The 27119-nt window shown below is 46.8% G+C and overlaps 1 protein-coding gene across 9 annotated transcripts in view; it reads left to right on the plus strand.

Moving 5' to 3' along the window:
* Window positions 1-27119, plus strand: part of MESK2 (misexpression suppressor of KSR 2) — a 154433-nt gene that overhangs the window by 41169 nt on the left and 86145 nt on the right. For 5 of the 9 annotated variants that reach the window (XM_071667566.1, XM_071667575.1, XM_071667564.1 and 2 more), the window contains exon 2: window positions 20191-20259. In XM_071667566.1, coding sequence (XP_071523667.1) covers window positions 20191-20259 — 69 coding nt within the window. Of the gene's footprint in view, window positions 1-2592; window positions 2732-6678; window positions 6852-8843; window positions 8998-20190; window positions 20260-27119 lie in introns of those variants that run through there. The other 4 variants (XM_071667576.1, XM_071667579.1, XM_071667574.1 and 1 more) reach the window with 4 other exon arrangements.

The raw sequence follows: 27119 nt of genomic DNA on the forward strand, positions 1-27119 counted from the left end.
TTAACAAAAAGAAAATGGCTCTCGGGGCTCGAGGAGCAAAAAAACGTTTCCCATTTTCAGACTTAAACGTTCCTCTCTCCCCCCCCTCCCCCTTTCTGTATTAGAGCACTGCATTCCATTTGTGCTACTTTGATAGTAACATTTTTTAAGTTACTTCTGCCATTACTGTACTGTGTGTTGCTGCTGCTGGTAAGGGGCGGGGTTGTTCATGCTGCTGTTACTAGAGTAATAGTCCGGCGAGACACGTTGGGATTTGAAAAAACACACACACACACACACACACACCCTTGGGACACGTTTGGGACCTGAAAATACAAAAGTGGGGCCCTTAGAGAGAGAGAGAGAGAGAGAGAGAGAGAGAGAGAGAGTCACAGGAGGGTGTTTTATATCAAGGACAGCCGGGGACCTAGTGACATTTCCAGGGTGACGGCACCCTCCTGGTGTGCCCCTCATCGTACCGTCGTGTTACACGATCGTACCGTCGTGCTAAAGGATCGTACCGTCGTGCTAAAGGATCGTACTGTCGTGCTAAAGGATCGTACCGTCGTGTTAAAGGATCGTACCGTCGTGCTAAAGGATCGTACCGTCGTGTTAAAGGATCGTACCGTCGTGTTAAAGGATCGTACCGTCGTGTTAAAGGATCGTACCGTCGTGCTAAAGGATCGTACCGTCGTGTTAAAGGATCGTACTGTCGTGTTAAAGGATCGTACTGTCGTGTTAAAGGATCGTATACCGTCGTGTTAAAGGATCGTACCGTCGTGCTAAAGGATCGTACCGTCGTGTTAAAGGATCGTACCGTCGTGCTAAAGGATCGTACCGTCGTGTTAAAGGATCGCACCGTCGTGTTAAAGGATCGTACTGTCGTGCTAAAGGATCGTACCGTCGTGTTAAAGGATCGTACCGTCGTGTTAAAGGATCGTACCGTCGTGTTAAAGGATCGTACCGTCGTGTTAAAGGATCGTACCATCGTGTTAAAGGATCGCACCGTCGTGTTAAAGGATCGTACCGTCGTGCTAAAGGATCGTACCGTCGTGTTAAAGGATCGTACCGTCGTGTTAAAGGATCGTACCGTCGTGTTAAAGGATCGTACCGTCGTATTAAAGGATCGTATAACGTCGTGTTAAAGGATCGTACCGTCGTGTTAAAGGATCGTACCGTCGTGTTAAAGGATCGTACCGTTGTGTTAAAGGATCGTACCGTCGTGTTAAAGGGATTAAAGATTTATTGAGCCTTGAATTACGTAAGTTACATTGGCTAGGAAGGCCAGCGGATGTTTCCATTTTTTATATAATTCCTGTCATTAGCAATGTAGATAATTACTTTAGGTTGAATATTAGCATTAATTTAACATAACTGGAATCATTAAGCTTAATGAGAAATGTGTGATATTGTCCTTTTTTCATTTTCGATCTGTTAAGAGCGAATTATATATTTTATGCTGTTGAGGTGAGACATAAGATTATGTAAGTTATCTCCGTTATCGTAAACAGGTTATGGTATGATAACTGATGGTTGACAGGTAAGTAGGTTGTGAGTTTAGGAAAGATGATGTTATTGTAGTGGTTCTCCTTGTCCTGGTAGATAACCTATTGAGAAAAGATAACTGATGAAATGACGGTGACCCATCTGGTAAAGGTTAGTTATCAGGTAAAGATAACCTTGCATTAAATGATAACTCATCCCGTAAGGATGATCTGGCTAGTTGAATGTAATTGGCAATAAAAGATAATCCAGTAATTAAAGGTAGGTCAGTAGTCAACACTGCCAGAGAAAGATCACTTATCATTTAAAGATAACCCACAATGAAAGTTGATTTATCGCTTTAAGGCAGATCCATTTAAAGATAGTCCATCATATACACACGACGCACAATTAAAGTTAATGTATCTCTTTAAGATAGCTCTACCTGAGATAACTTATCAGCTCGAAAATGACTCCACCCACTTCAAGATAACCCACCGGCTTTATGATACTACCAAGTAGTTTAAGATAACCGGCTAGTTCAAGATAGGTACCCAATAGTTCAAGATAACCCAGAAGTTGAAAATAAGCCACGGCTGGTTCAAAGATAACCCACCATTTCAAGATAACAGTTAACCGTTCAGGATAACCTGGCAAGGTAGCATTTCAAGATAACACTTCAGAATAACTCGCTCCAAGGTAACATTTCAAAATAACCCACTTCAGGATAACACAAGATAACCTCACGGATTTCGCCAGGCCTGTAATATCGTGTGAATTTTTTTTGTTTTATTTTTGAATTTAAAAGTTTTTAAAATGATTTTTCCCCGACAAGAATAAATACTGACGTTTTCTTCCTTACGAATAACGTTATTGGGGTTTCAGTTATCTTTGCTCGGGTACGAGTGAGTTAACTCGTTGTGTTCGGGTCCGCCCGGATGTGACGCATGAACGAATGACGTCACGAGGACACCATCTTGAAATGCCAGCCGCGACGGAAGATTCACCGTTAACGCCCCTCAGCCAGAGGGTCTAGAATAGCGTGGCGTGGTGGTGGTGGCTAGTATGAGCGGATGATGATGGTGACAGTGGCGTAACCCACATGATAAGACTGATAAGGGAGATAAGGTTCGGGAAGGTGCCTCAGGCAGTTAGTCGTATATCTCTAGTGGTTGGTGGTGGTCGTGGTTACGACTGGTCGTACTTGTGAAGACGTAGGATTACTGCGGACGACATATTACTGCACCAGGGTCGTGGTTTTTTTGGACTGGTAAGACATGGGAGTCGTATGTGAAGTCGGAGTGGACTGGTCGTGAGAGAGATGGGGTCGTATGTGATGGTCGTATGTTAACATAGCGAGCGAATGGGGGTCGTATGTTAACATAGCGGTTGATATATATATATATATATATATATATATATATATATATATATATATATATATATATATATATATATATATATATATATATATATATACATATATATATATATATATATATATATATATATATATATATATATTTATTCGTACATAGTAGCCATTTCCCGCGTTAGCGAGGTAGCGTCAAAAACAGAGGAGTGAGCCTTAGAGAGAATGTCCTCACTTGGCCCCCATCTCTGTTCCGTCTTTTGGAAAATTGAAAAATGGGAGGGGAGGATTTCCAGCCCCCTGTCCCCTATATATATATATATATATATATATATATATATATATATATATATATATATATATATATATATATATATATAATATATAATAATAATAATAATAATAATAATAATAATAGTAATAATGATAATAATAATGATGATAATAATAATAAGAGCAGTGTGGATCAGGTGTTTGCTTTGAAGAATGTATGTGAGAAATACTTAGAAAAGCAAATGGATTTGTATGTAGCATTTATGGATCTGGAGAAGGCATATGATAGAGTTGATAGAGATGCTCTGTGGAAGGTATTAAGAATATATGGTGTGGGAGGAAAGTTGTTAGAAGCAGTGAAAAGTTTTTATCGAGGATGTAAGGCATGTGTACGTGTAGGAAGAGAGGAAAGTGATTTGTTCTCAGTGAATGTAGGTTTGCGGCAGGGGTGTGTGATATCTCCATGGTTGTTTAATTTGTTTATGGATGGGGTTGTTAGGGAGGTAAATGCAAGAGTTTTGGAAAGAGGGGCAAGTATGAAGTCTGTTGGGGATGAGAGAGCTTGGGAAGTGAGTCAGTTGTTGTTCGCTGATGATACAGCGCTGGTGGCTGATTCATGTGAGAAACTGCAGAAGCTGGTGACTGAGTTTGGTAAAGTGTGTGGAAGAAGAAAGTTAAGAGTAAATGTGAATAAGAGCAAGGTTATTAGGTACAGTAGGGTTGAGGGTCAAGTCAATTGGGAGGTGAGTTTGAATGGAGAAAAACTGGAGGAAGTGAAGTGTTTTAGATATCTGGGAGTGGATCTGGCAGCGGATGGAACCATGGAAGCGGAAGTGGATCATAGGGTGGGGGAGGGGGCGAAAATTCTGGGGGCCTTGAAGAATGTGTGGAAGTCGAGAACATTATCTCGGAAAGCAAAAATGGGTATGTTTGAAGGAATAGTGGTTCCAACAATGTTGTATGGTTGCGAGGCGTGGGCTATGGATAGAGTTGTGCGCAGGAGGATGGATGTGCTGGAAATGAGATGTTTGAGGACAATGTGTGGTGTGAGGTGGTTTGATCGAGTGAGTAACGTAAGGGTAAGAGAGATGTGTGGAAATAAAAAGAGCGTGGTTGAGAGAGCAGAAGAGGGTGTTTTGAAGTGGTTTGGGCACATGGAGAGAATGAGTGAGGAAAGATTGACCAAGAGGATATATGTGTCGGAGGTGGAGGGAACGAGGAGAAGAGGGAGACCAAATTGGAGGTGGAAAGATGGAGTGAAAAAGATTTTGTGTGATCGGGGCCTGAACATGCAGGAGGGTGAAAGGAGGGCAAGGAATAGAGTGAATTGGAGCGATGTGGTATACCGGGGTTGACGTGCTGTCAGTGGATTGAATCAAGGCATGTGAAGCGTCTGGGGTAAACCATGGAAAGCTGTGTAGGTATGTATATTTGCGTGTGTGGACGTTTGTATATACATGTGTATGGGGGGGGTTGGGCCATTTCTTTCGTCTGTTTCCTTGCGCTACCTCGCAAACGCGGGAGAGAGCGACAAAGTATAATAAAAAAATATATATATATATATATATATATATATATATATATATATATATATATATATATATATATAAGGGTCTGGAGATAGTTTCCTTGTGGTAGAGGATTAGAGAGAAAGATATAATTAGGGCAAGAAAATAGGAACAGGGGAGGGAAAACGGTAACAAAGGCGGTGAGAATGGGATGTTCAGGTGGGAGGGGAGAGAAAATGGGATCCCGGGGTTGTCGCACAGCGTACTGTCGGTGTTTCCTCGCGGGTGGGTGGGTAGGCAAGCGCAGGCGGGGGGGGGAAAGTATGGTTGGCGTCACCCCGGAAGCTATAACTGGCGTCGCCAAGATCCATGCCGGGCCGGAAGTTGTATAATATGTGTGCTCTTGTGGAGTGGGTTGTGGCCCGGATGTGATGGTTAGGGTTGTGTGCTTGTGTCGTGGTGATAGTTATGTAATGGTTGTTGGTGGTGGATTGGCTGTTGGTGGTGGTGGTGGTTGTGATTGCTGGTGGTGAGATTGTAGTGGGGGTTTGGATGATGGTTGGGTTTGGGTTGTTGGTTGATTGTGGTAGCCGGGCTGTTGTGGTCACGGGATGGTGGTTGGTTATGGGTGTTGTGATGTCACTTGTTGTGGTTGTGGTTGGTTGTTAGGTTTAGTGTTTATTGATTGGTTGTGGTGATTATGATGGTTGTGAATTTGGTTGTTGATGGGGGTTTATTGTTAGACTGGTTGCTGTAGTTGTGGGTGGGGTTGTGGTCCGTGTGGTTTTAAGGGGGTGATATGCGTGGCCTAAGGTTGTAAAGGCAGTGTTGTGGTTACAGTAATGTGAAGGTTATATCCGAGCTTGTGTTTTGTTTATGGTTGTCAGGGAGAACGTACGCTGGATTCGAGGGGAACCAAACCGGCTTGTCCTCATCATATTCCCAAGATACACACAGACATGCGTAGGCGGACGACTGTTCAATAAAACAAAACCTTTTTTTATTCACCCTCTGTAACGTAATCTAACGTTCTCATACGTTCATTCATTTTGTATTAGTAAACATAAAGTAGGTTGTAATGTAGTTGCCGGGGATTAAGAGGTAGGGAAGTTGTGGAAGAGCGTTGTGTGTCCTGGGAAATAAGTAGCGTCGTCGCCCGGTTGGCGAGTGGGTGAGCTGAGTGTTTGATCGCCAGCCAAGTTTGCTCTCGCCATGTATGGCTGTTAATCGTCCAGTACAGGTCGTTTAGCCCCCGAAGCACAACTGTACGACCGTTGGGTAGGGTGGCACGGATTTTGACCTGGACCTTAACGATCGTACCGTCGTTTTATTGGGTCGTACCGTCGTGCTCAAGGATCGTACCGTCGTGGTCAGTACGTTTATAGTCACATATGAGGCGCATGTTTCGTAAGAGACATTTCAAAGTGAAATTTGTGAATTGATTCAATATTTCTTTTTTTTTTTTTTTTTGCGGCGACTGATTTGAAAGTCAAATTACCTCAACACCAGGGGTTCCCGGACAGATTAATTCGCTCGTTTATATCCGTTTATGAATAATGGTGGAGTCAGCACCAGAAAGGAGGTCGACATTGGCAGAATTATGATGTAGAGGACGGAACAACCCTTGTCACATACTCCATAGAGTAGCGACATAGCATCTATTGATTCAATCTCATTTGTGGCTCGCCGTAGAAAACGGGAGTTCTCTAATAGCAAGGGGTGTTTTGTCGTCGTTAATTGATTTTTGAGTATTTCATGTGTGGAATTTGAATGTATTTCGTTCTCGTAACCTTGTTTGTATGCGGAGGGTTTTATGTAGCGAGAGTGTTATGTGTGTGTTCGACATCATCTGATGAGTTTTGTGAATTGGGGAGGCGAGACGACGTGAGAGAAAACGAAAATCTAGTTTAGGTCCCATTTTCTCTAGTCTATAGCAGAAGGGTCGGGGGTGGGGGAGGAGGAGGATGGGTGGGAGGTCGTCAGCGGGATGGGGCACCCCATGATTGTGGTGGGGGATGGGGGAGGAGGAAGCGGCAGCTCCAGCAGCAGGTGCAGCCACAGTTTACCCCAACCCGACGCAGGTGGCGGAGCTGGCTGGCCGGCCCCAGGCAGGAACAGCGTAAGCCCGAGGTGACACTTGGCTGTGTGTGTGTGCGCTCCAGCGCGTTTGTGACTGCGCGGATTTTTAAAAAGGCGATTTCGCGCGTCTGTGACGAAGCTGTTGACGCCCATCTCTTGTGAGTTATCTCCCCTCCCTTCCCCCATACCTCCGTAATTCGTCTGTGAAATAAGGGTAGATATTGTGGTCAAAACAGAGAAAAGCCATGAATTTAAACGTGTTGGGATTTGATTAAGATTATGTGGTTATTTTTTGATAGAAATGGCTCAGTTTTAGTAGAATTTTTGTTCTTAGTTTTATGACTAGTTATGTTAAATCTAGCCTGAGATTTTGTGTTACCTTTTGAGGTCAGTGTTGCGTTAAAGTTGGGCAAGATATTAACAGTATTCTCATGACTAGTGTTAGATATGGACAAGAGTATGTAGGTGTGACAGAAGATATAGTTGACAAAGTATTCATTTATTAGTTTTCATAGTAGTGCTTAGTTATTGTTAGTTAACGCCGTGTTAGAATTAACCAACATTTGGCGTTAGTTGTCAGGCTGTTGCCATGTTAACGTGCGCCGGTCCTTTGTTGAAGTTAGCCGAGATACGGGTGTTAGCTTGGAGGCCTGAGCTGTGTTAAATTGCCGGGAGAATTTATCTTGTTAGTTTTTGTTGTTATTCTCTTAGAATTATTTGATTTTGTGTTAATTACAAGGCTTGTAGTTTGCTGAAGTTGGCTGATTTGTGTGTCTGAAGTGGTTTTAACATGGTGTTAAGTCATGAATGGACGCAATCCTTTAATGTGGTCGTAACACACTGCTTAGGGATCTTGTGATGGTGGTGATCATGTGATATAGTGGCTGTGTTACTCGGTGATCATGTTATATAGTGGCTGTGTTACTCGGTGATCATGTGATATAGCGGCTGTGTTACTCGGTGATCATGTTATATAGTGGCTGTGTTACTCGATGATCATGTTATATAGCGGCTGTGTTACTCGATGATCATGTTATATAGCGGCTGTGTTACTCGGTGATCATGTGATATAGCGGCTGTGTTACTCGGTGATCATGTTATATAGCGGCTGTGTTACTCGGTGATCATGTTATATAGCGGCTGTGTTACTCGGTGATCATGTTATATAGCGGCTGTGTTACTCGATGATCATGTTATATAGCGGCTGTGTTACTTGGTTATCATGTTATATAGCGGCTGTGTTACTCGATGATCATGTTACATAGCGGCTGTGTTACTCGATGATCATGTTATATGATCTTATTTCCCAGTGTGCGCATTACCATATCTATGATGGCGTAATGTTTTTTTCAACTCTGGTTGACAGCATCTTGGGGGTGGGTCGTCACAGACCTCTTTGTTGACGCCTGAAGAAAATACTTTTTATTTTTGACTTATATAAGAAAAGTCAAGGGAATTTTGATATAGTTTCTGTGAAGGTGAAGATAGCGTTTGTGTTTTCTCCTGTGCTGGGAGGGGGGTGGGGGGTCTACACCTGTGGGGTCCCATATCTATTGAACATTCTCTACTGTTGTACATATTTCAACTTCGTTCTGTTGTCCACATTTTCATTATTACTCAGTGCGTTCCATTAGGTTGATGCAATTTTACTTTCATGATCATTGCATCATCTGCAAACGGAATCAGAAAAGGGGTCCAATCCTTCCAGCAAGTCTTGTACAAAGATCAGGAAGATCTGCGGTCCCAGGACTCGATCCTACTGTACGCCACTGATGACCCCCAAACGCATTTCGAGATGGCATCTCCGGCTTGCGTCCTTTGTTACCGTCCATTGAGATAATTTGTCCATCAAGAAACTCCTCTTTTATTCCTTTCCTCAAGATGCAGTTCGTCACCAGGCTCTTGCGTGAGATAGTGTCAAATGCTTTCAGGCAGTTTACGTGCGTGTCCGTCTGTGTGTGTGTGTGTGTGTGTGTGTGTGTGTGTGTGTGTGTGTGTGCGTGCGTGCGTGTGTGTATGTGTGTGTCGTATATAGAGCATTATGACCGCTCGCGTGACGGAAATCACCTGACCCTGTGGCAGCAAGCGGCACCGCAGTCGCGCATTGACCGTTGGAATTACGGCAACGTTGACCGTCGCCCGCAGTACGGTGGTGATGCCTCCGCCCGACCATCTCGTAAGGTCGGAAATCTGCATGAATCTGTTGGGTCAACCGACGTCTCCTGCACACGCACCCCCCACTGGCTCAGCTGTGCCTACCTGTACCCATGATTGATCTACGGGGCAACAACGTGGCTTTTATAGGTACTGTTGGGTGTTGTCATGTAAGGGGGAGAAAGAAATAGCGGAGAATGTTACGATTAAGTTGGATGTGACGGGGCTAAAGCTTGTTTGTAGCTGTGGTCTGGTGATGTGACGGAGCTAAAGCTTGTTTGTAGCTGTGGTCTGGTGATGTGACGGAGCTAAAGCTTGTTTGTAGCTGTGGTCTGGTGATGTGACGGGGCTAAAGCTTGTTTGTAGCTGTGGTCTGGTGATGTGACGGGGCTAAAGCTTGTTTGTAGCTGTGGTCTGGTGGTGACGGAGCTAAAGCTTGTTTGTAGTTGTGGTCTGGTGATGTGACGGGGCTAAAGCTTGCTTGTAGCTGTGGTCTGGTGATGTGACGGGGCTAAAGCTTGTTTGTAGCTGTGGTCTGGTGGTGACGGGGCTAAAGCTTGCTTGTAGCTGTGGTCTGGTGATGTGACGGGGCTAAAGCTTGCTTGTAGCTGTGGTCTGGTGGTGACGGAGCTAAAGCTTGCATGTAGCTCTGGTCTCATGATGTGACGGGGCTAAAGCTTGCTTGTAGCTGTGGTCTGGTGGTGACGGGGCTAAAGCTTACCTTTAGCTGTGGCCTGGTGATGTGGCAGGGATAAATCTTCCATCCTTTCCTTTTTTAAAGCAACATAAATCATGAAGGAAACTGGGTTTTGCTGAGACACTCCTGTTTTTTTAATGGAAAAATAAAATCTTAGCATAAAAAACGGGATCGTGGTTGAAAGTCTTGACGTCAGAACTTATGACATGGGTAAATGTCATGTTGACTTCGTGATGGACGTTCACACCAGTTTAGCTGAGGGGGAGGGAGGTTATATGATCTCGTGATCCTTTAAATTATCTTCTGATATATTTAAAGACATTATTAAGGTTGCAGCCTTTAAATCATCTTTCCATACCCTTAAAAGACATTTGTTTAGGTCTCTAGTCTTAAAATTATCATTCCAAATCCTTAAAGATAATATTTTAGGTTGTCAGTTCCTAAATTAAAGATTTTTTTAAAGATATGATTTAACTCAGAGGCCATTTTACCGTCATTTCGTCATTTCAGAGTTTTTCGTCCTCTCGCCGAATCAATAAAGTTCAAGAGAGCACATTAATGCATGCGATTTTCAGCCGAAATGATACTTTCCCCTCGACGTTATTCCTGTGTCGTTGAATATCGCTCATCCGTTGACGTGAATGATACGATATTTTTTTTTTTTGTTCTATTCATTTAAATACGGGGAAAATAATGGCCATTTGCGATAACTCGCACCTCATTGTCTGGCGGGAGGTGGGGGGGGGGGGGGGTTAGAAGGGAGGCTTTTAAACTGTGTGTTGTGGTGGTGGAAGGGCCGTGGGGGTGTGCTGGACGTGGTGAAGTTTTGAAGTGTGGGTTGGGGGTGTGTTGGTGATGGTGTGTGGGGGTTGTCAAAGCTGGGAACTTTTTAAAACTTGGTGGCCGGGGGAGTTTATAAGTAGGTGTTGTGGGGAGGTGACGGAGGGTGGCTGCTGTGGAAACGTAAGGGGTGATTGTGATGGGTGGGGTGTTGCAGGGGTTGGGGAGGAGGTGATGAATCTTCGGTGTGGGTTCTTGGAGGAGGGGAGGGATTGTGTAATCTAGATTCGAGCGGCCCATTTGGCTACATTGTTTCAGTATCGAACCGGTAATCCCAACTCTTAATGTCGACGGATACGACCTTTGAGCACGAATATCGACTGTACGATCCCTCGAACACGAATATCGACTGTACGACCCCTCCAGCACGAATATCGACTGTGCAACCCCTCCAGCACGAATATCGACTGTACGACCCCTCGAACACGAATATCGACTGTACGACCCCTCGAACACGAATATCGACTTTACGACCCCTCGAGCGAATATCGACTTTATGACCCCTCGAGCACGAATATCGACTGTACGACCCCTCGAACACGAATATCGACTACGACCACCCCTCGAGCACGAATATCGACTGTCCGATCCCTCAACGAATATCGAGTGTACGACCCATCGAGCACGAATATCGAGGGTACGACCCTCAAGAACGACGGTATATTTATGACCTGTTGGGTTTGATAGCCTAACCTTTGACCTGACCCCTTAACATCCGGTCAGATACTCGGCTGTCACATCATAGAGTCGTACTCCCTTACGACCCTGTGTTTTCTTAGCGTATAGAGCGAATGAAATCCATAGCAGACGGCGCTATAGAATGGCCTTAGCAATATAGCGCTATAGAAGCTATGCTCAACGACGCGAAATGGATTTTGATTAAACAATTCCTTAGAGGTGGGGTCACTGAAGCGAGAGATTTAAGAAACCAGTATTTTGGTGATGGGTTCTTAACGTTCTCTAGTGGAATATGAGGCATTAGCAGTATTTCTAGAAAACGTTATGTAACTTCGATATCTAATGGGGAGAGGGCGACGTGTGTTCTCTACTGATAGGTAACCCAGAAGTATCTTTAGAAACCTAGAAAACCTGGACATGACGTATGGTTTCTCACAAAGGGAGGTGCTCTGTGTTCTCTAATGATGATAGTGAACTACGCAGCGCGCGGTACCCCAGGGTGCACCGTGGTTTCTACTGATAACTTGGAGAACTCGGCGGTCTCTAGGTGAGGTAGTGGGGTAGGTCGAGACCTCGGCGGTCTCTAATGAGGTAGGTAACTGCCTAATGACCTCGTTTCCCCCGTGTGGCAGAGTAGGTCAGGCTTGCCTCCCGCCTCAAAATGACGTGGCGTAACCCTCACTGATATGACCTGGCCTCGTACCCACCTGGGCCGGGTCGTTAGGGTTGGAGATGTGTTGGAGGTTGGGGGAGGTGTGTTGGAGGTTGGGGGAGATGTGTAGGAGGTTGGAGGTAGCCTGGGAGGCGGAGCAGCTCCCCTGGGCCAGGGTAAGCAAGGCTGGTATTAGACCGCTAATTGGTCGTAAATTGGCCCAGCTTGAAGGAAGGGAGGGTCAGGTGAAAGGCCAAGCCATCGCACCCAGGGTCGTGTACCGTCCTGCTCGAGGGTCGTACCGTTGTGTTCGAGGGTCGCACCGTCGTGTTCCAGGGTCGTACCGTCGTGTGCAAGGGTCATACTGTTGTGCTCAAGGATCGTACCGTCGATTCATCTTGCCTCAAAGGTTCCGTACCATTGTGCCTCATAGGTCGTACCGTCGTGCTCGAGGGTCGTACCATCGTGCTCGAGGGCCGTACCTTCGTGCCCAGGGGATTGACAGGTAATCATATACATTTCCAGTCTCCACAGTGTCCAGCAAGCACACGGCAGTTCTCAGTTCCCATGACTTTATCTTTAATGAATCACATTTTTTCTTCTTCCATTCAGGGGAATCCTAACCTCTTGTACCAGTCCCTTTTCTCTCCTCGTACATACTTGTCAAGTAGGCGAAGCACCCTGGAGGTGCTTCAAGTGCCACCGCCACCTGGTAGCCTGGGGCCACATACATAATTCATCCAATCAGCGGAGAACGAGGTGTAGCTTTCTGTTTCAGCGCCTCAACATGGCTCTCCGGCGGATGTTTGATGTCCTGCTATGGCTTTACGCGTGGATGACTCTCTCCAGGTGTCTTTGTTCGGGGAAGGCATGTTCTTGCTCGCCCCAGCCTTGCTGTCATTGTCTGGTGAGGAGTGAGTGTAGTGTTCTTGCGCGTCTAAAGAGTCCCTTGCTGTTGTTATTTGTTGGGAAGGAATGTTTTTGCAGTTTCCGGTTCCTCTTTTAAAGAAGTGGATTGGTATGAAGGTTCCTAGCCTGCCTATTGCTTAGGTAAGCAATATATATATATATATATATATATATATATATATATATATATATATATATATATATATATAGTGGAGTTAGATACCTCTTTCACACATTAGATTAGGTTCTGGCTTGGTCTGGAGTAATCCAGATGGCGCTTATAGAATTTGTAAGTTGCCTCAGACTTTTTATATTCCCACCAGACGTCGATGTTTATTGCGAAAGACATCTTGAGAGTTAGCGAGAGCCCACCTCACAAGTTACTACCGGAACGAAGTTACTCCAGTGTTGCGTCTGTCGCAGCGTTGAGGAGGAAAATAACTTGAACAATACATACAGTAATTTTTTCCCCCCGTGTGTTGTGAAGTTATTAGGTGTTGGATGTAGTGGATAAGGTCTGTGTCCGGATGATGGTCAGGCGTACGAAATTATGAATCAAAGGTTTTTAGGAAGAGCAGTGACTTTTATTTGATACCAAAGGTTTCGTCTGTATAGCGAAGTTCAGAGGCAGCAAAAGTTTAGAAAAGGTTAAAAGATTCATTTTACAGACAGCCTCTCCAATTTTGTCAAGTTTTTTTTTTTTTTTCTTATTCGTCAGAAGTTCATTTATACGGAACACTTTTCATTAAGCGAAACATTACCATTTATATGAGACACTTGGCCTTCATGCCGAGGTCATGCCAGTTATAACCAAACGTTTTCTGTTTATACGAATCAATTTCCAGCCACATGAATCCCTCTCCAGTGACGCGGGTGTTTTGGAGGAACTGCCCTGAGAGCAGGGGTGCTTGCCTAGGGCCAGGGAGAGCAGGGGTCCTTGCCTAGGGCCAGGGAGAGCAGGGGTGCTTGCCTAGGGCCAGGGAGAGCAGGGGTCCTTGCCTAGGGCCAGGGAGAGCAGGGGTCCTTGCCTAGGGCCAGGGAGAGCAGGGTGCTTGCCTAGGGCCAGGAGAGCAGGGGTGCTTGCCTAGGGCCAGGGAGAGCAGGGGTGCTTGCCTAGGGCCAGGGAGAGCAGGGAGGCTTGCCTAGGGCCAGGGAGAGCAGGGGTGCTTGCCTAGGGCCAGGGAGAGCAGGGGTCCTTGCCTAGGGCCAGGGAGAACAGGGGTGCATGCCTAGGGCCTGGAAGGGCAGGGGTGCTTGCCTAGGGCCAGGGAGAACGGGGGTGCATGCCTAGGGCCTAGAAGGGCAGGGGTGCTTGCCTTTTACTAGGGAGAACATGGGGCATTTCTCTGAAGGATGAGGCAGTGGTGGAGATTCCTCGGTAAATATTCCAGACTAAACTTATTTAAATGCCTGGCCAGGCTTCCCATCCCCCCTTGCCTCCCTTCCTAGGGAAGGGGAGGTGGAGGGTGTGGCTTCATTGCTGTAGGGGGAGTTACGCGACGGTACGGCAGTACAACCCCTTGTTAACGACGGTACGATCCTTTGTTAACGACGGTACGATCCTTTGTTAACGACGGTTCGATCCTTTGTTAACGACGGTACGATCCTTTGTTAACGACGGTACGATCCTTTGTTAACGACGGTTCGATCCTTTGTTAACGACGGTACGATCCTTTGTTAACGACGGTACGATCCTTTGTTAACGACGGTACGATCCTTAAAGCACCCTTGGGTATGATGACCCCCCCCCCCTCTCGGGCCAGATTTGACCCGACCTTTAAAGGCTCAGGTCAAAGGTCATGGGTGTGTCGACTGCGTGGGAATTGTCATTAACACAAGCATCTGGCTGGAGGCTGGGGTCCAGGACAGGAATGAGTGCCTGGAAACGCCACCTGGAAAAATGGCCCCTCAGGGTCCAGTTTTTAATGGTCCGCCGAGGGTACAGCTCACGACACTGAGGTGGGGATGTGGCGCCGTTCGTGGTGTATAATTACCTACCGGTACTGTACCTGTTCGAGACCAGATCCTGCTGACTACCCGTCTGGATAGTTAGTGCCGTCGAGTTAGCCCAGCGATGCTCTGTTGGCCAAGACAAGGATGTGAATGATTAATTAGCGGTGGTAATTAGTATAGGGAAGTTATACCTGGTTAGGAAGCCGCAGATTGGCCCTAATTACAGTGTCTAGAAAGTAGGACATGGTTGTTGGCGGCAGTGCAAGGTGGGTCGTACGCCTTCGTGCACGTCGGTACGACCGTTGGGGTAACACGACCTGGCCTTTGACTGACTGCACTCTCAAGGGGTCAGGTCAAAGGCCAGGCCGTCGTATTCGGAGAGAGGGGGGATGAGGAGGTGGTTCGGTCGTACCGTCGTGCTTCAAGTGTCGCACTGCCGACCTCAGACGTCGTACTCCCCTTCTTAAGGGTCGTGCTGGAGGGTTTAGACCCTCTGTCCTCAAGGGTCGTACAGTCGACGTCAAGAACTCCAAAAAAAGAAAGAAAAAAAAATTTCCAAATTAAACTATTTTTTCCTCGATGCTTGAAGACGTGGACAGAGTCGGCCTCCCGGAACCCATTTTCTTTGACTGTTGCATCTTCATGTGGTGCACAGCCAGATCTGTTGCCTCAACCCACCGCTTCTGTGCCTCATGTATAGAGGGAGGGAGGTCGACTCTGGGTAATGAAGGTAATTAAGAGCTCATTATCTGACGTAATCTATGGTTATCACCTTGAGTTATATACCCAGCCTCACCGCCGTGTTCAGACCCCATTCTGTTTAAACTAGCGCAACCCAGGCCCTAACCTAGCCTGACCCTTGGATATAACCTAGCCTTGCCACCCCCCCCCCCCCCCCACACACACACCACCACTCCCCAAGCTTAGCGTGTCTGTTACCCTCCACCCCTTCCCCTCCCCAGTCTAAGCTGAAAAGCGTCTTCCCCCCCCCCCCCCTTCTCTCTCCCCCCTCCCTCCTCCTCAATCCCCCCCCCCCCAGGCCAACAGTGGGGGGAGGGAGGGGGAGTTTCTTGACGTGGTTGCCATGGTAACTAACCGCTCCGTCTGCCATGTTTGGACGACTGGGCGAAATGGATGACCTGCCTGGTGGACGGTCGGTCTGGTAGGAAAGTGGATGGCGGGGCTGGTCTTAGCACGGGAGAGAGAGAGAGAGAGAGAGAGAGAGAGAGAGAGAGAGAGAGAGAGAGAGAGAGAGAGAGAGAGAATATCTCCGTCTGTTCTTCTGTCTGCCTTTGTAGACATGTATCTATCTATCTATCTGTCCATCTGTCCGTCTGTCTTCCCCCCCCATTCTCTCTCTCTCTCTCTCTCTCTCTCTCTCTCTCTCTCTCTCTCTCTCTCTCTCTCTCTCTCTCTCTCTTACATATTTACTGCCTCTTTATCTTTCGTTTTTACGTCATCGTTTTCAAAGATTAAAATAAAATGGGTTGAGTCAATGCCATTTCAATACTTGAAAAAAAAAAGAAAAAAGAAAAAATATATATACACACGCACATATATATATATATATATATATATATATATATATATATATATATATATATATATATATATATATATATATATATATATATATATAATCTGTGTTTATTATCTGTACTGGTTTTAACTTGATGTTCGTTGCAGAATTTGTTAGCCACGCAGGATAACAATACAGCTATTGTTTGTGTAATTACAGTACAGAGTATTGTTTTCAGTTTTTATGTTGGGGGTCCAATATGACCAGACTTGTGCAGTGTCGCCTGGTTACCTGTGGACACCATGTTTACTTCGTGTAGTTTGGGGGTTGATTCTGAAGGTTTTTTGTAAGTTCTACGTAGAATCCGCGGGTTGTTATGGCGTGTCATGCGTGCGTATTGCGATAACAGAGATTGCTTATCGTAGGATAATCTGGGCCTGGCACTCTGTCACGTTTGGTTCCATTTGTCGTTTTTTTTCTTTTTTTAGTATCTTTGTTGTCGTGTTGTCGTGGCGACAGTCGTTGCGCGCGTTCGTGTGCGTGATTCCGCCGGGCGTGGGTCACGAATACGACAAAGGTTTTCACGGCTTCAGTAAGTTTTCGAGTCCATATTAAAGGATCGCAAACACGAACCTTTTTCGGTAATGTGAAGGAAATCCTTATATATTTCTTTGGATTGGACGCTTTATTATTATCATTATTACTATCATTATTACTAGTAGTAGTGGTGGTAGTAGTAGTAATGGTAGTAGTAGTAGAAGGTTTTGATGGCCACCAGTTACAGATGCACTGTTGGAAACATTTATGAACTGCGAACTTCACCTCCGCGTATAGTTCAAGCCACCATGCTCTCAGGGACTTGAATAATTGATCACAGCTCCCCTGGTGGCGACGGTCCGAACCTACCCAACATGTTCCCCCCCAGCGCATCGTTATATATGTGGATGGATAATGGCTTCTTTCTTTCTTCCCTCGTTGTACACATGCACAGTGTTGCTCACTTATTCATGGCGAGTGATTGAAGTGGCTGCTGCCCTTGTGTTACTGTGTGTGTGTGTCTGTGTCTGTGTCTTTGAAAGGACGGTGTGTGTGTGTGTGTGTGTGTGTGTGTGTGTGTCAAGGAGCTGTGTCTGTGTGTCTGTTGTCATGCCTTGCGTGTGGGGACGATGTCTGTATTTGATGAGGGGGTTTTTAATGGGGGGGGGGGAGATTGCAGTTCCGTGGGTCTTGTGAGAAGGGTTTAGATTTTATTTGTGCAAGACGGTACGACCGTTGAGCAGAGACGGTACGACTCTTGGACACGACGGTACGACTCTTGGACACGACGGTACGACCCTTGAACAAGATGGCTTGACCCTTGAACACGACGGTACGACCCTTGAGTACGATGGCTTGGCTTGTGTCGGACGGAAGCCCCGTCGCACCGCGCTCCGTGCCAGAGTCGTGCCGTCGTGCTTTAGAGTCGTACCGTCGTGCCAGAGTCGTACCACCGTGCTTTGGGGGTCGTGCCGTCATGCTCAAAGGGAGTGGTCGTCCGGGCGGTTCTGGGATAAAAGTCAAACTCTCTGGCTTTTGTACGACAGTGTCAGTGTTTGGACAAAGTTCAGGATGTAAATTGGTCAAGTTTGGTCTTGCTGTATGTGTGTGTGTGTGTGTGTGTGTGTGTGTGTGTTTAAGCGAGGTATGTGTATACGGTTAAGCGAGGGTGTCTGGGTTTAGTCAAGGGTGTGTGTGTGTGCGTTCAAATCGAGGGTATGTGTTCGTTTAAGCGAGGGTGTGTGCGTTTAAGTGAGAGTCACGTATGAGTTATACGTGTTATTCTGATGTGTAAATGATTTACATCTTTTACTGCCAGCTGTGTAAATTATTTACATGTTATGCTGCCAACTTTATGATTGATTTACATGCTTTACTGCCAGCTGTGTACAGTATTTACGTGTTATTCTGCCATGTAAATGACTTTTTGTTTTGAATTGTTAGTTGTGTAAGTTGTTTACAAATTTTACTGTCATCTCTGTAACAGTTTACGTATTACGCTGTCAGCTGTGTAAATAATTTACGTATGACGTTGCCTGCTGTGAATATGATTTACTTGTAATGCAGTCAGTCGTGTAAATCACTTACGCTTTACGGTATCAGCTGTGTAAAAACTATTTACCTGTTATGCTGTCTATTGTGTAAATGCGAACCAATGAGATCCATGTTGTTGCCTTTTTTCTTATATCCGATAAAAACATTCGTCAGACTTGATGTTTGCTTAATGAGCCTGGCTTAATTAGTAGACATTTATTATGCTCATAGGAACTTCGTACAGGGCCACTGAAAACTCCCTTCCTCCTCCTCCTCCCCCCAAAAAAAATAATTAATTAGAACCTTATTTAGATGATTATTAAGGACCTGATGAAGATTATGAAGCAGTCTCTCTCTCTCTCTCTCTCTCTCTCTCTCTCTCTCTCTCTCTCTCTCTCTCTCTCTCTCTCTCTCTCTCTCTCTCTCTCATCCAGCAACATAAACACGTATCATTGTTGACCATGTGTCGCCCCTCGGGGCGAGGACGGAGGGCCAAACAACAGTGTCCATTTTTGAGACGATTGTTGCGCGTGACGCCATTACCGCCAAACATGGGGTCTCTCCCTCGTCACAACACCTCCCCTGGGGCGTAACATGTTGACGGAGGGGAGGATGGCGTAACAGGGTGGGGTTTTGAGGTTGGCAAGGGGGTTGAAGGTGACATGATCCGACTTGTCGGGGTTGAAGGGTTTGGTGAGGTTGATGGGGAGGTAGGGAGGGTTGTGGTATGCGGTTGGTACCTTGGGGTTTGGTTGCTTACCAAACGTTTACGGTCCTTTATATATGGTAAATATGCATGTTTACCAAATGGCGTCCAAGCTTCGTCTCTTCGATGTGTATCAACTGACTTATGTTTCTCTCTTGTGTCTCCCCTGATGATGTGATTATTACACGAAAGTGCACTTGGGAACTTATCGTGTTTCATTCTCCCCGTGGACTCGTAGGAATATATATATATATATATATATATATATATATATATATATATATATATATATATATATATATACACGGCATTTAACCTCTTTAGTGACTTAGTGCCGGAAACAGACGAGCAAATGCCCTCATTCCCACACAGCCACACACTGGCTGGCTGTCATGTGTAATACACTGAAACCAGCGCCACTGTCCACAATCAGGCCCCACTAACCTTTCCGTGATAGCGCGTCTCCCCCTGTATATCACATCGTCCCAGTTTACTCTATCCCTTACACGCCTCACACCCTCCTGCATGTTCAGGCCTAGAACCTAAGTATCATTCATTTCATCCTTCACACAGACACACACACACACACACATATATATATATATATATATATATATATATATATATATATATATATATATATATATATATATAGATATATAGATAGATAGATAGATAGATAGATAGATAGATAGATATTATAGTTTCTGTTCGTGTAAAACATTTTTAAGCCTCACTGAATTAGAAGTAAGTTTTTCTTGGTTGTAAATTAGCTTTTATGTCAGTATGATGCCACATATTTCTTCCCGTGGACTTGAGCCATGTTAGCCGCAGCATTTGCTGGGTAATTCTACCAGTTTTTATTTCAGGCTTGATATTATTTAAGGATAGGAATGTTTAGGAAATAAAGTTTTGCTTTTGTGATTAAGAGAATGGGTGATCAATGGAGTAATATTTGGGGTATTGTGTAGACCAGGAGTCGGAAGGTGATTGGCTAAGTTTATACTGTGATTCATGGCGGGATTGCCCATGTGTGTTGCTCATGTCCGCCATAGCCGCTAACATTATTGCATTTTTATCGCCACTTTTAATGATTAGTTACCAATAATTTATAGTAGATGTTGAAACTAGGACATATTTACAGATAGATATTAAGACTTGAGTTGGCTTGGAGGATTATTTTATGAGTGAAAATATATGATGGTTTATGGCATCGTTGGGCATGTGTGTCGGATCGGATGTTTGCGTGTTTGCGCGGCTGTTGATCGGCGGTGCTAGACGGACGCATCAACTAACTCCGGTTTCATTTACTTCTGCAGGAAACTCCGCTCTTCCTCCAAGATGCCGTCCTCTATCGCTGTGCCGCCCGAGCAGGCCTCCCTCCTAGGGTAAGTACCGAATTGGTTGGTATTTCTTGTAATGGTGATGTTATGTGGACGTGGGTATGCATCTCCACCAACTGTGCTGGCTGGCGCATGGCTGCTGGTGTTGCCACCATGCGGCCAGGTTCGGAAGCTCTCCGAACGTATCTGTTGCTTAGAACAAATACGTGTCAAATAACTGAGATCACTGAATTAACTGTGGTTATTTATTCATTATTTATGCCTCAGATGGGTCTGTGATTTGATAATGAGAGATGTAGATATATGGACAGAACTGTATGGGAACTGGAAATTGGAAAATAACGAAAACATGTAATTGTGTGTGTGTGTGTGTGTGTGTGTGTGTATCGGTTAGTGACGGACGGGCGGCCTTGGTCCACATCTAGCTGGAACCGAGTCATGGTAATAACGATGACACGCGGGTTGTGGTGAAACGTTCCACCCCACTCCCAGTTCTCGCCCTATTTCGCTCACCCACCCACCCACCATCCTAACCCGTCATTGTCACCTCACTCCACACCAACCACCTCAATGCTCGCCTCCTTTCGCACTATAACACTTTATTGCCCGGTCCTTATCCCCTTTTATTTACCAGTCTCTCTCTCTCACGTCATGGTTCTCCCGTTGTTCGTTGTTCAATCCATCCTACATATGTTCTGTATATCAAAACAGTTGCCCCGTCTCGAGCCAGGGAGATGATAATGATAATTTAGAATGATGATGATTTAGATTGACAGTAAGGCTGGTACGTGGATGAGGAAATGTTTGAATATTCTCGACACCAACACCTGTGTTAGCCTTGTGGTTATTGATGATGTTATCAGTGGCTGGGATGTGAGCTGTACCGGTCTGCACCAGCTGGGATGGGTTCGGTGTGGTTGTGGTGAACTTCAACCAGGGGACGAGGGATCTCCGTTGGCAGATGACGGTGGCGGAGATGGTGTTTTATCTTCGTCCCCGAACTGATGCGGGTGATGATGCCTCCTTCACATAGGGGCATTTTCACAATCTTTCCACATTTCCTTAGAACTGTAAATAGGAGAGAGTGGCTGTGTTTACACTCCCTGGAAGATTTTTGTTTGTCTTCAAGAAGAAGTAGTTTACCGGCGTGTTTGTCTTCCAGAAAAGGTCTGTCAAGAATTGAGGACACGTGTGTTGTGGGGCTGCTGGGTCTGTGTGTGTGTGTGTGTGTGTGTTGAGGGGTACACACACACACACACACACACACACACACACATCCAGTTCTACATTCACCCAGGTCTTTGTTTTGATGGCAAACTTGGGAGTGTTTGTGAGTCTGGGTCTGAATTTTGGTCGTGGATGGTCCTCGTTGTTCTAATATGGCGAAGAAGTTTGTGATTTGTGTTTGTCAGGCCTCAGGGGAGGCATGAGGACCAAGCGTAACGTAACGTAACGTAACGCAGTCCATTGTGCATATCCTTACCTTACCCTCTGTTGCCGCCCCTTGTTCCTTGCTCCTGCGGTTGCTCCAGGCTCCCCTTTGTCCAGGGCGTCCCTTAAATAGGAGTCGTACCGACTGTGAAATGACCCCCCCACCCCATCTGCCGTGGGAACGACTCTTTATGGAGCAGTGGGGTGGCTATGGAGGGAGGGTCAGGGGTCGCACGTGGGAGTCCTAGACCCATAACCCCCCATTCCTAATGGGAATGGGGTGGGAGGTGTTGTTCGAGTCTGCGTCAGTCAGTGCCTGGCATATGACGCCTTTGTTTGGTAGTGACAGACATGACACGAGCTGAGTATATACCTACAAGTACGTCAGGGTCAGTAAGTATACTTAATGGTACCTCCAGGGACTGTAGATATACTGGTATACACTAGTATGCCAGAGTCTCAAAGTATACCAAATGGTACCTCCATCATCTGTAGATATACTGGAATACACCAGTATGCTAGGGTCTGTAAGTATGCTTAACAGCACTTCCAGAGTCTGTGGCTATACCAGTATATCCTATGGCTCTGGAAATATACTTACTGGTACATTCAGGATCTGTGAATATACTCATTGGTATTCACGAGGACGCTGATGTGCTGCGATATGCATACGTTTGCGTTGCGACAGCCCAGTTCATTGACGTGTATGTGTGTGTGTGTGTGTGTGTTTATTATGTAGGTTGGTGTATCCTCCCCTCTTTCGTAGGGTTGATGGTATGGGTGGTTGCAGGTGGTTTGTGGTCGTTGGAGTGTGTCACTGTTAGTGGTTGGTGGTGAAGGAGTTTCTGTAGTTGTCGTTGGTACATGGCTATTGGGTGAACAAGCTGTGTGGTCGAGTGGTGATTAGTTGGTACATGGCTGTTTGGTGATTAAGCTGTGTGGTGATTCGTGTGTTGTGAGGAAGGGTGGTGTGGGAGGGGGGGTGCGATACCTGAGGTTATGATGTTGTTGTGGTTATCTGAGCGATAGTTATGGTTGTTTGGTTGGTCGCGTTTGTGGTTGGTTGATTGAGGCAGCAACATAGGTAGTAGCACATGGTTGACCTCGAGAGTGGTTGATTTGGTTGCTGGAGGGGTGGGGGGGGGGACTCACTCGCCCTTGGATCAGTTTCCACTTTGGGTTCGTCTCTTCACGTGGGTTTTCGCTCTGCATTTAGTAAGGGTCGTGGAACCTCCTAGTACGACCACTGGAACCCAGTCACCCCCTCTGTGTACGACTTGAGGAGTCCAGTCACGTCCCCGCACTGAGATTTCACCCCCAAAAATTACTCCAGGGTCGCAGACTTGTGTACAAAAAAGCCACCCACGGGTCTGGCTTGGGCCACAGCCAGCCAGGAGCCGAGTAGAAAGGTGAATCGCGAGAGAAAACGGGGTATGTACTCTGTGTGTATGTGACCCCACGGTGTTCCGCGAGGCAAAGGCTAAATTCTTGGGTCCTCTGTTGTTTTCCCCTTGTTGCATGTGACTGTATAGCGATTGCCAGACGGGTAACCACAGTGTTGTAGATTGTGTGTGTGTCTGTTTCTGTGTGTGTGTGTGTGTGTGTGTGTGTGTGTGGCTCAACCAGGACGTGATACTGACGGACCTCAAGCTGTAAGAAAGAAAGAAAAGGCCTTGAAGATCTAAACTACCGCCACCCGACCCTGAATGAAATGCTAACTTTAGCTATCATTTCTCGCCAGTGTCCGCTTTGCATACAGGAGGAGGAGGAGGAGGAGAGGCTAGAGGGAGTCTAATTCCTCCCCAACCGTGGCTGGAAAAAGTTGCATTATTTATCTCCTTCCTTCCCCAACGTGTATTCCTCCCCAACTCCCCTGTGTGGGTTTGGGTTAGAGGCCGGCCGGTGGCTCAAGCTGTTGAGGCGAAGCCCAGCTCATCTTTCCACTGTGGTACGACGCCCTTTACCGTGATCCGGGGGAGGGGTTGTTCCCTGAATGGCCCTGTAAACACGGCCTGTTGGCCCCTGAATAGCCCTGTGATACGGCCTGGAGGACCCTGAATGACCCTATGTAGATTCCTCCTCCCTTAATAGCCCTCAACCCTGAATCTTTCCCCCCACATCTGGGAAATAATCGTTGTCATTATTGCTGTTGTTTAAGAGTGGTGGCTGCCCGGAGTTTTGGGGGAGAGCTTATACCAGTATGAAAATTGTCCGTGGGTCCGTATATAGCTTTGTCATCGTCCGTGGGTCCGTTAGGGCACTGTCATCGTCCGTGGGTCCGTATACAGCAGTGTCATCGTCCGTGGGTCCGTATACAGCAGTGTCATCGTCCGTGGGTCCGTATACAGCAGTGTCATCGTCCGTGGGTCCGTATACAGCAGTGTCATCGTCCGTGGGTCCGTATACAGCACTGTCATCGTCCGTGGGTCCGTTAGTAGCATCTTGTAGCATGTTTACGAGGGACGGACCACCGCTGGATGGTCTGGGGAGGTGGTCGTCTTGGCTGCCTCCTTGGCGAGTGTACACGTGGGTTTACGTCAAGGTAGTCGACCCGTAATGAGCAGACACCATCCCCAGCCCAAGAGCGCCGTTCAAAACACGTCTGAGTCACGTGTGAGAATATTGTATGTTGATACTCGGAAGTGTACGTCAAACAAGTTTCAGACTTGGAGACAAAGTGTCCTCGAAGAAAATTGGTGTTTCAGAAATCTTGGTTTTTTGAGATGATCGAAAAAGAGAGAATTGCAGGGTTAGGAAAAGGGATTCCTTATGAGTTTAATGAAGTAATTACTTTCTAGATGAACGTACTTGTATGGCGTTAACGAGGAAGAAGAATCACTTGTCTTTCTAATATACTGGAAGGTGTTATGTGTGTTGTCTGAGCACTGTGTTTGGACACAGTTGACGGTGATGTGTAATGGCGCGAGCCACGGGGCTTATTGTTCACTGTATCTTCACCTCCTGATTAACATGATGGTATTTTAAAGAGTGTTGGTATGGCGTGTTTTATAGTTTTCTCATTGGTGGGCATTATACACAGATTATGCATAGATTCATACATACATGTGTACATTTATGCTTGCAGAAGTTACGTGTATATATATATATATATATATATATATATATATATATATATATATATATATATATGGCCCTTGGTCAGGAGGGTACAACTCTTCTCTATAATGGCCTGAGCTTTGACCGTAAGTCTTAAGGATCGGGTCAGAGGTCACGCCTTCGTACCCAAGGGTCGTACCGTCGTGCACAAGGGTCGTACCGTCGGTCTCCAGGGGCTTGTCAGTATTTACAATAGGGGGAAGACGATGACCCAGGGGTCGTGGGCATTTTATAGGGGGGGAGTGGGGGTGGGGACAATCCCCCTTTTGTGGCCGGGGGAAGGGAGGGGGGGTAAACACACACACAATTCCCCCCCCTCCCCCCAAAGGGCATCGAACTGGAACACCCGAACCATTACGGTGATGAAAAGCACCAGTCTGGCCACCAGACGTGTCACCGTGAGGCACCGTGGTGTGTGTGCGTGTGTGTGTGTGTTGAGGGTAAAGTTGCAGGTGTGGCCTGGGGTAAGAGATGGACAGCGGGCACCATAGTGGCGCTCAGTAATCGTCAAGGGAAAGGGGGGTGAGGGAAGGCGAAAAATAGGGGTCGAATCTCGAAATAGGGAGTGTTGTGGGGAGGGAGGGGGGTGACAAGGATTGGTGTGTGAGGGTGAGGCGGTAAATGGCGGTGAGGAAGACCAATGGGGGGAGGATGAGGAGGGTGATGAGGTGGTTTATGAGGAGGAAGATAAGGTTTAGTTGGAGGAGGGACGAGGTGGTGTTTAACGTGAGGAGGGGAGGGGTTGGGTTTAATTGGAGGGAGGAGGAGGGGGCCAGGGTTTTAGGAGGGAGATGGAAGATCTGTGGTGATGTTGAAGGAGGAGATGATGGAGTAGAGAGGAAGGAAGGGGGAGCTAGGGATGGTGGTCTGTTTGGCTGAAGGCCAGGGGGGCCTGACGTAAGCCACCCCCCCCCCCCCCCCCGTGGGCGTGGCCTGTGGGGGGGGGAGGAGTTGTGGGGGTGTTGCAGTGTTGGTGTTGGGGGAAGAAGGGTGAGGGTGAGGGTGGGGGAGCGATCACTGTCCATGCACGCAAGGTGTGGTGCATGACGGCATGCACAGGGCCAACGTACGTCGCCCGGGTGTCGAACCCTTGTCCTCGACATCCGCAGGCGGCGGTCGAGGCCGGGAGGCTTCAGTCACGTCGTCTCGGATTGTCCGGGGGCGGGGCGGGGCTGGGGTGGGGGGGGGGGGGGGGGGGTTGTCGTGTCACGGAAGCATATCGGGGTCGTGATGGTCACGACTGTGTCGTGCCGACCACCGATACACGGCTGCGAATTAATCCGCTCACACCATCATTATCATGGGTCATGTCAGGAAGACGACCCCGGAACACGAGGGAACGACCTCTTGAACACGAGGGAACGACCCTTGAACACGAGGGAACGACCTCTTGAACACGAGGGAACGACCCATAAACACGAGGGAATGACCCATGAACACAAGGGAACGACCCCTTGAACATGACGTTGCGACCCTTGAACACGACGGTACGACCCTTGACCACGACGGTACGACCCTTGAACACGACGTTACGACCCTTGAACACGACGTTACAACCCTTGAACATGACAGTACGACCCTTGAACACGACGTTACGACCCTTGAACACGACGCTACAACCCTTAACATGACAGTACGACCTTTGACCCCGACGTTACGACCCTTGAACATGACAGTACGACCGTTGAACACCGTGATCATGGTTCAGTTCAGAGTCTGTTATAGTCATTGTCATAAGACGCCACAACAAAGCCTTTTAAGTATAAAGCTGTGATTTTCTTCTTCACATTTGGTTATGTATGGAGTGAGATGTGGGCGAGGTGGTAAATGCGGCGGTGGTGAGATGTGGTAGAGGTGGTAGGTGGTGCTGAGGTGGTGGTGTAGACTGGCCCGCCTCTCGTCTACCATTAGATATATTGATTAGTGATTGGCTAGTCATAGTCCCTGGTGCAGAGGGGGGGAGGTTGGGAGAGGACCATGTAGAACCGCCTCCCAACTTTAGCACTGGTTCATGGTTCTGTATGGTGGACCAGGTTCTACCAGGCTCCCACTTGCTGTTGAGTGATCAGTCTGTTCCTGTCTGCCGTTGTATCATGACTGAGCCGACATGAACGCCACGGCTGGCTGATGGTTGTGGTGGTTTTGGGGCGTGATGTTGGGTACCAGGGTTCGAAGTATTCCGTGGGTCTAGATGGGTTCGAGTCACGATCCAGACCTCCCCCCCTTGATGATGTACCTGGTCACTGCCTCCGCTGACCTTACCTGACCTACTTGTGTATTGATTGACCTCTGCACCACGACGCGTCGGTACGGCCCTGCAGAGCGACGATACGTCGCACGACCCTTTGGTACGACGG

Source organism: Panulirus ornatus, chromosome 12, assembly GCF_036320965.1.
Source record: "Panulirus ornatus isolate Po-2019 chromosome 12, ASM3632096v1, whole genome shotgun sequence".
Classification (NCBI taxonomy): Eukaryota; Metazoa; Arthropoda; class Malacostraca; order Decapoda; family Palinuridae; genus Panulirus; species Panulirus ornatus.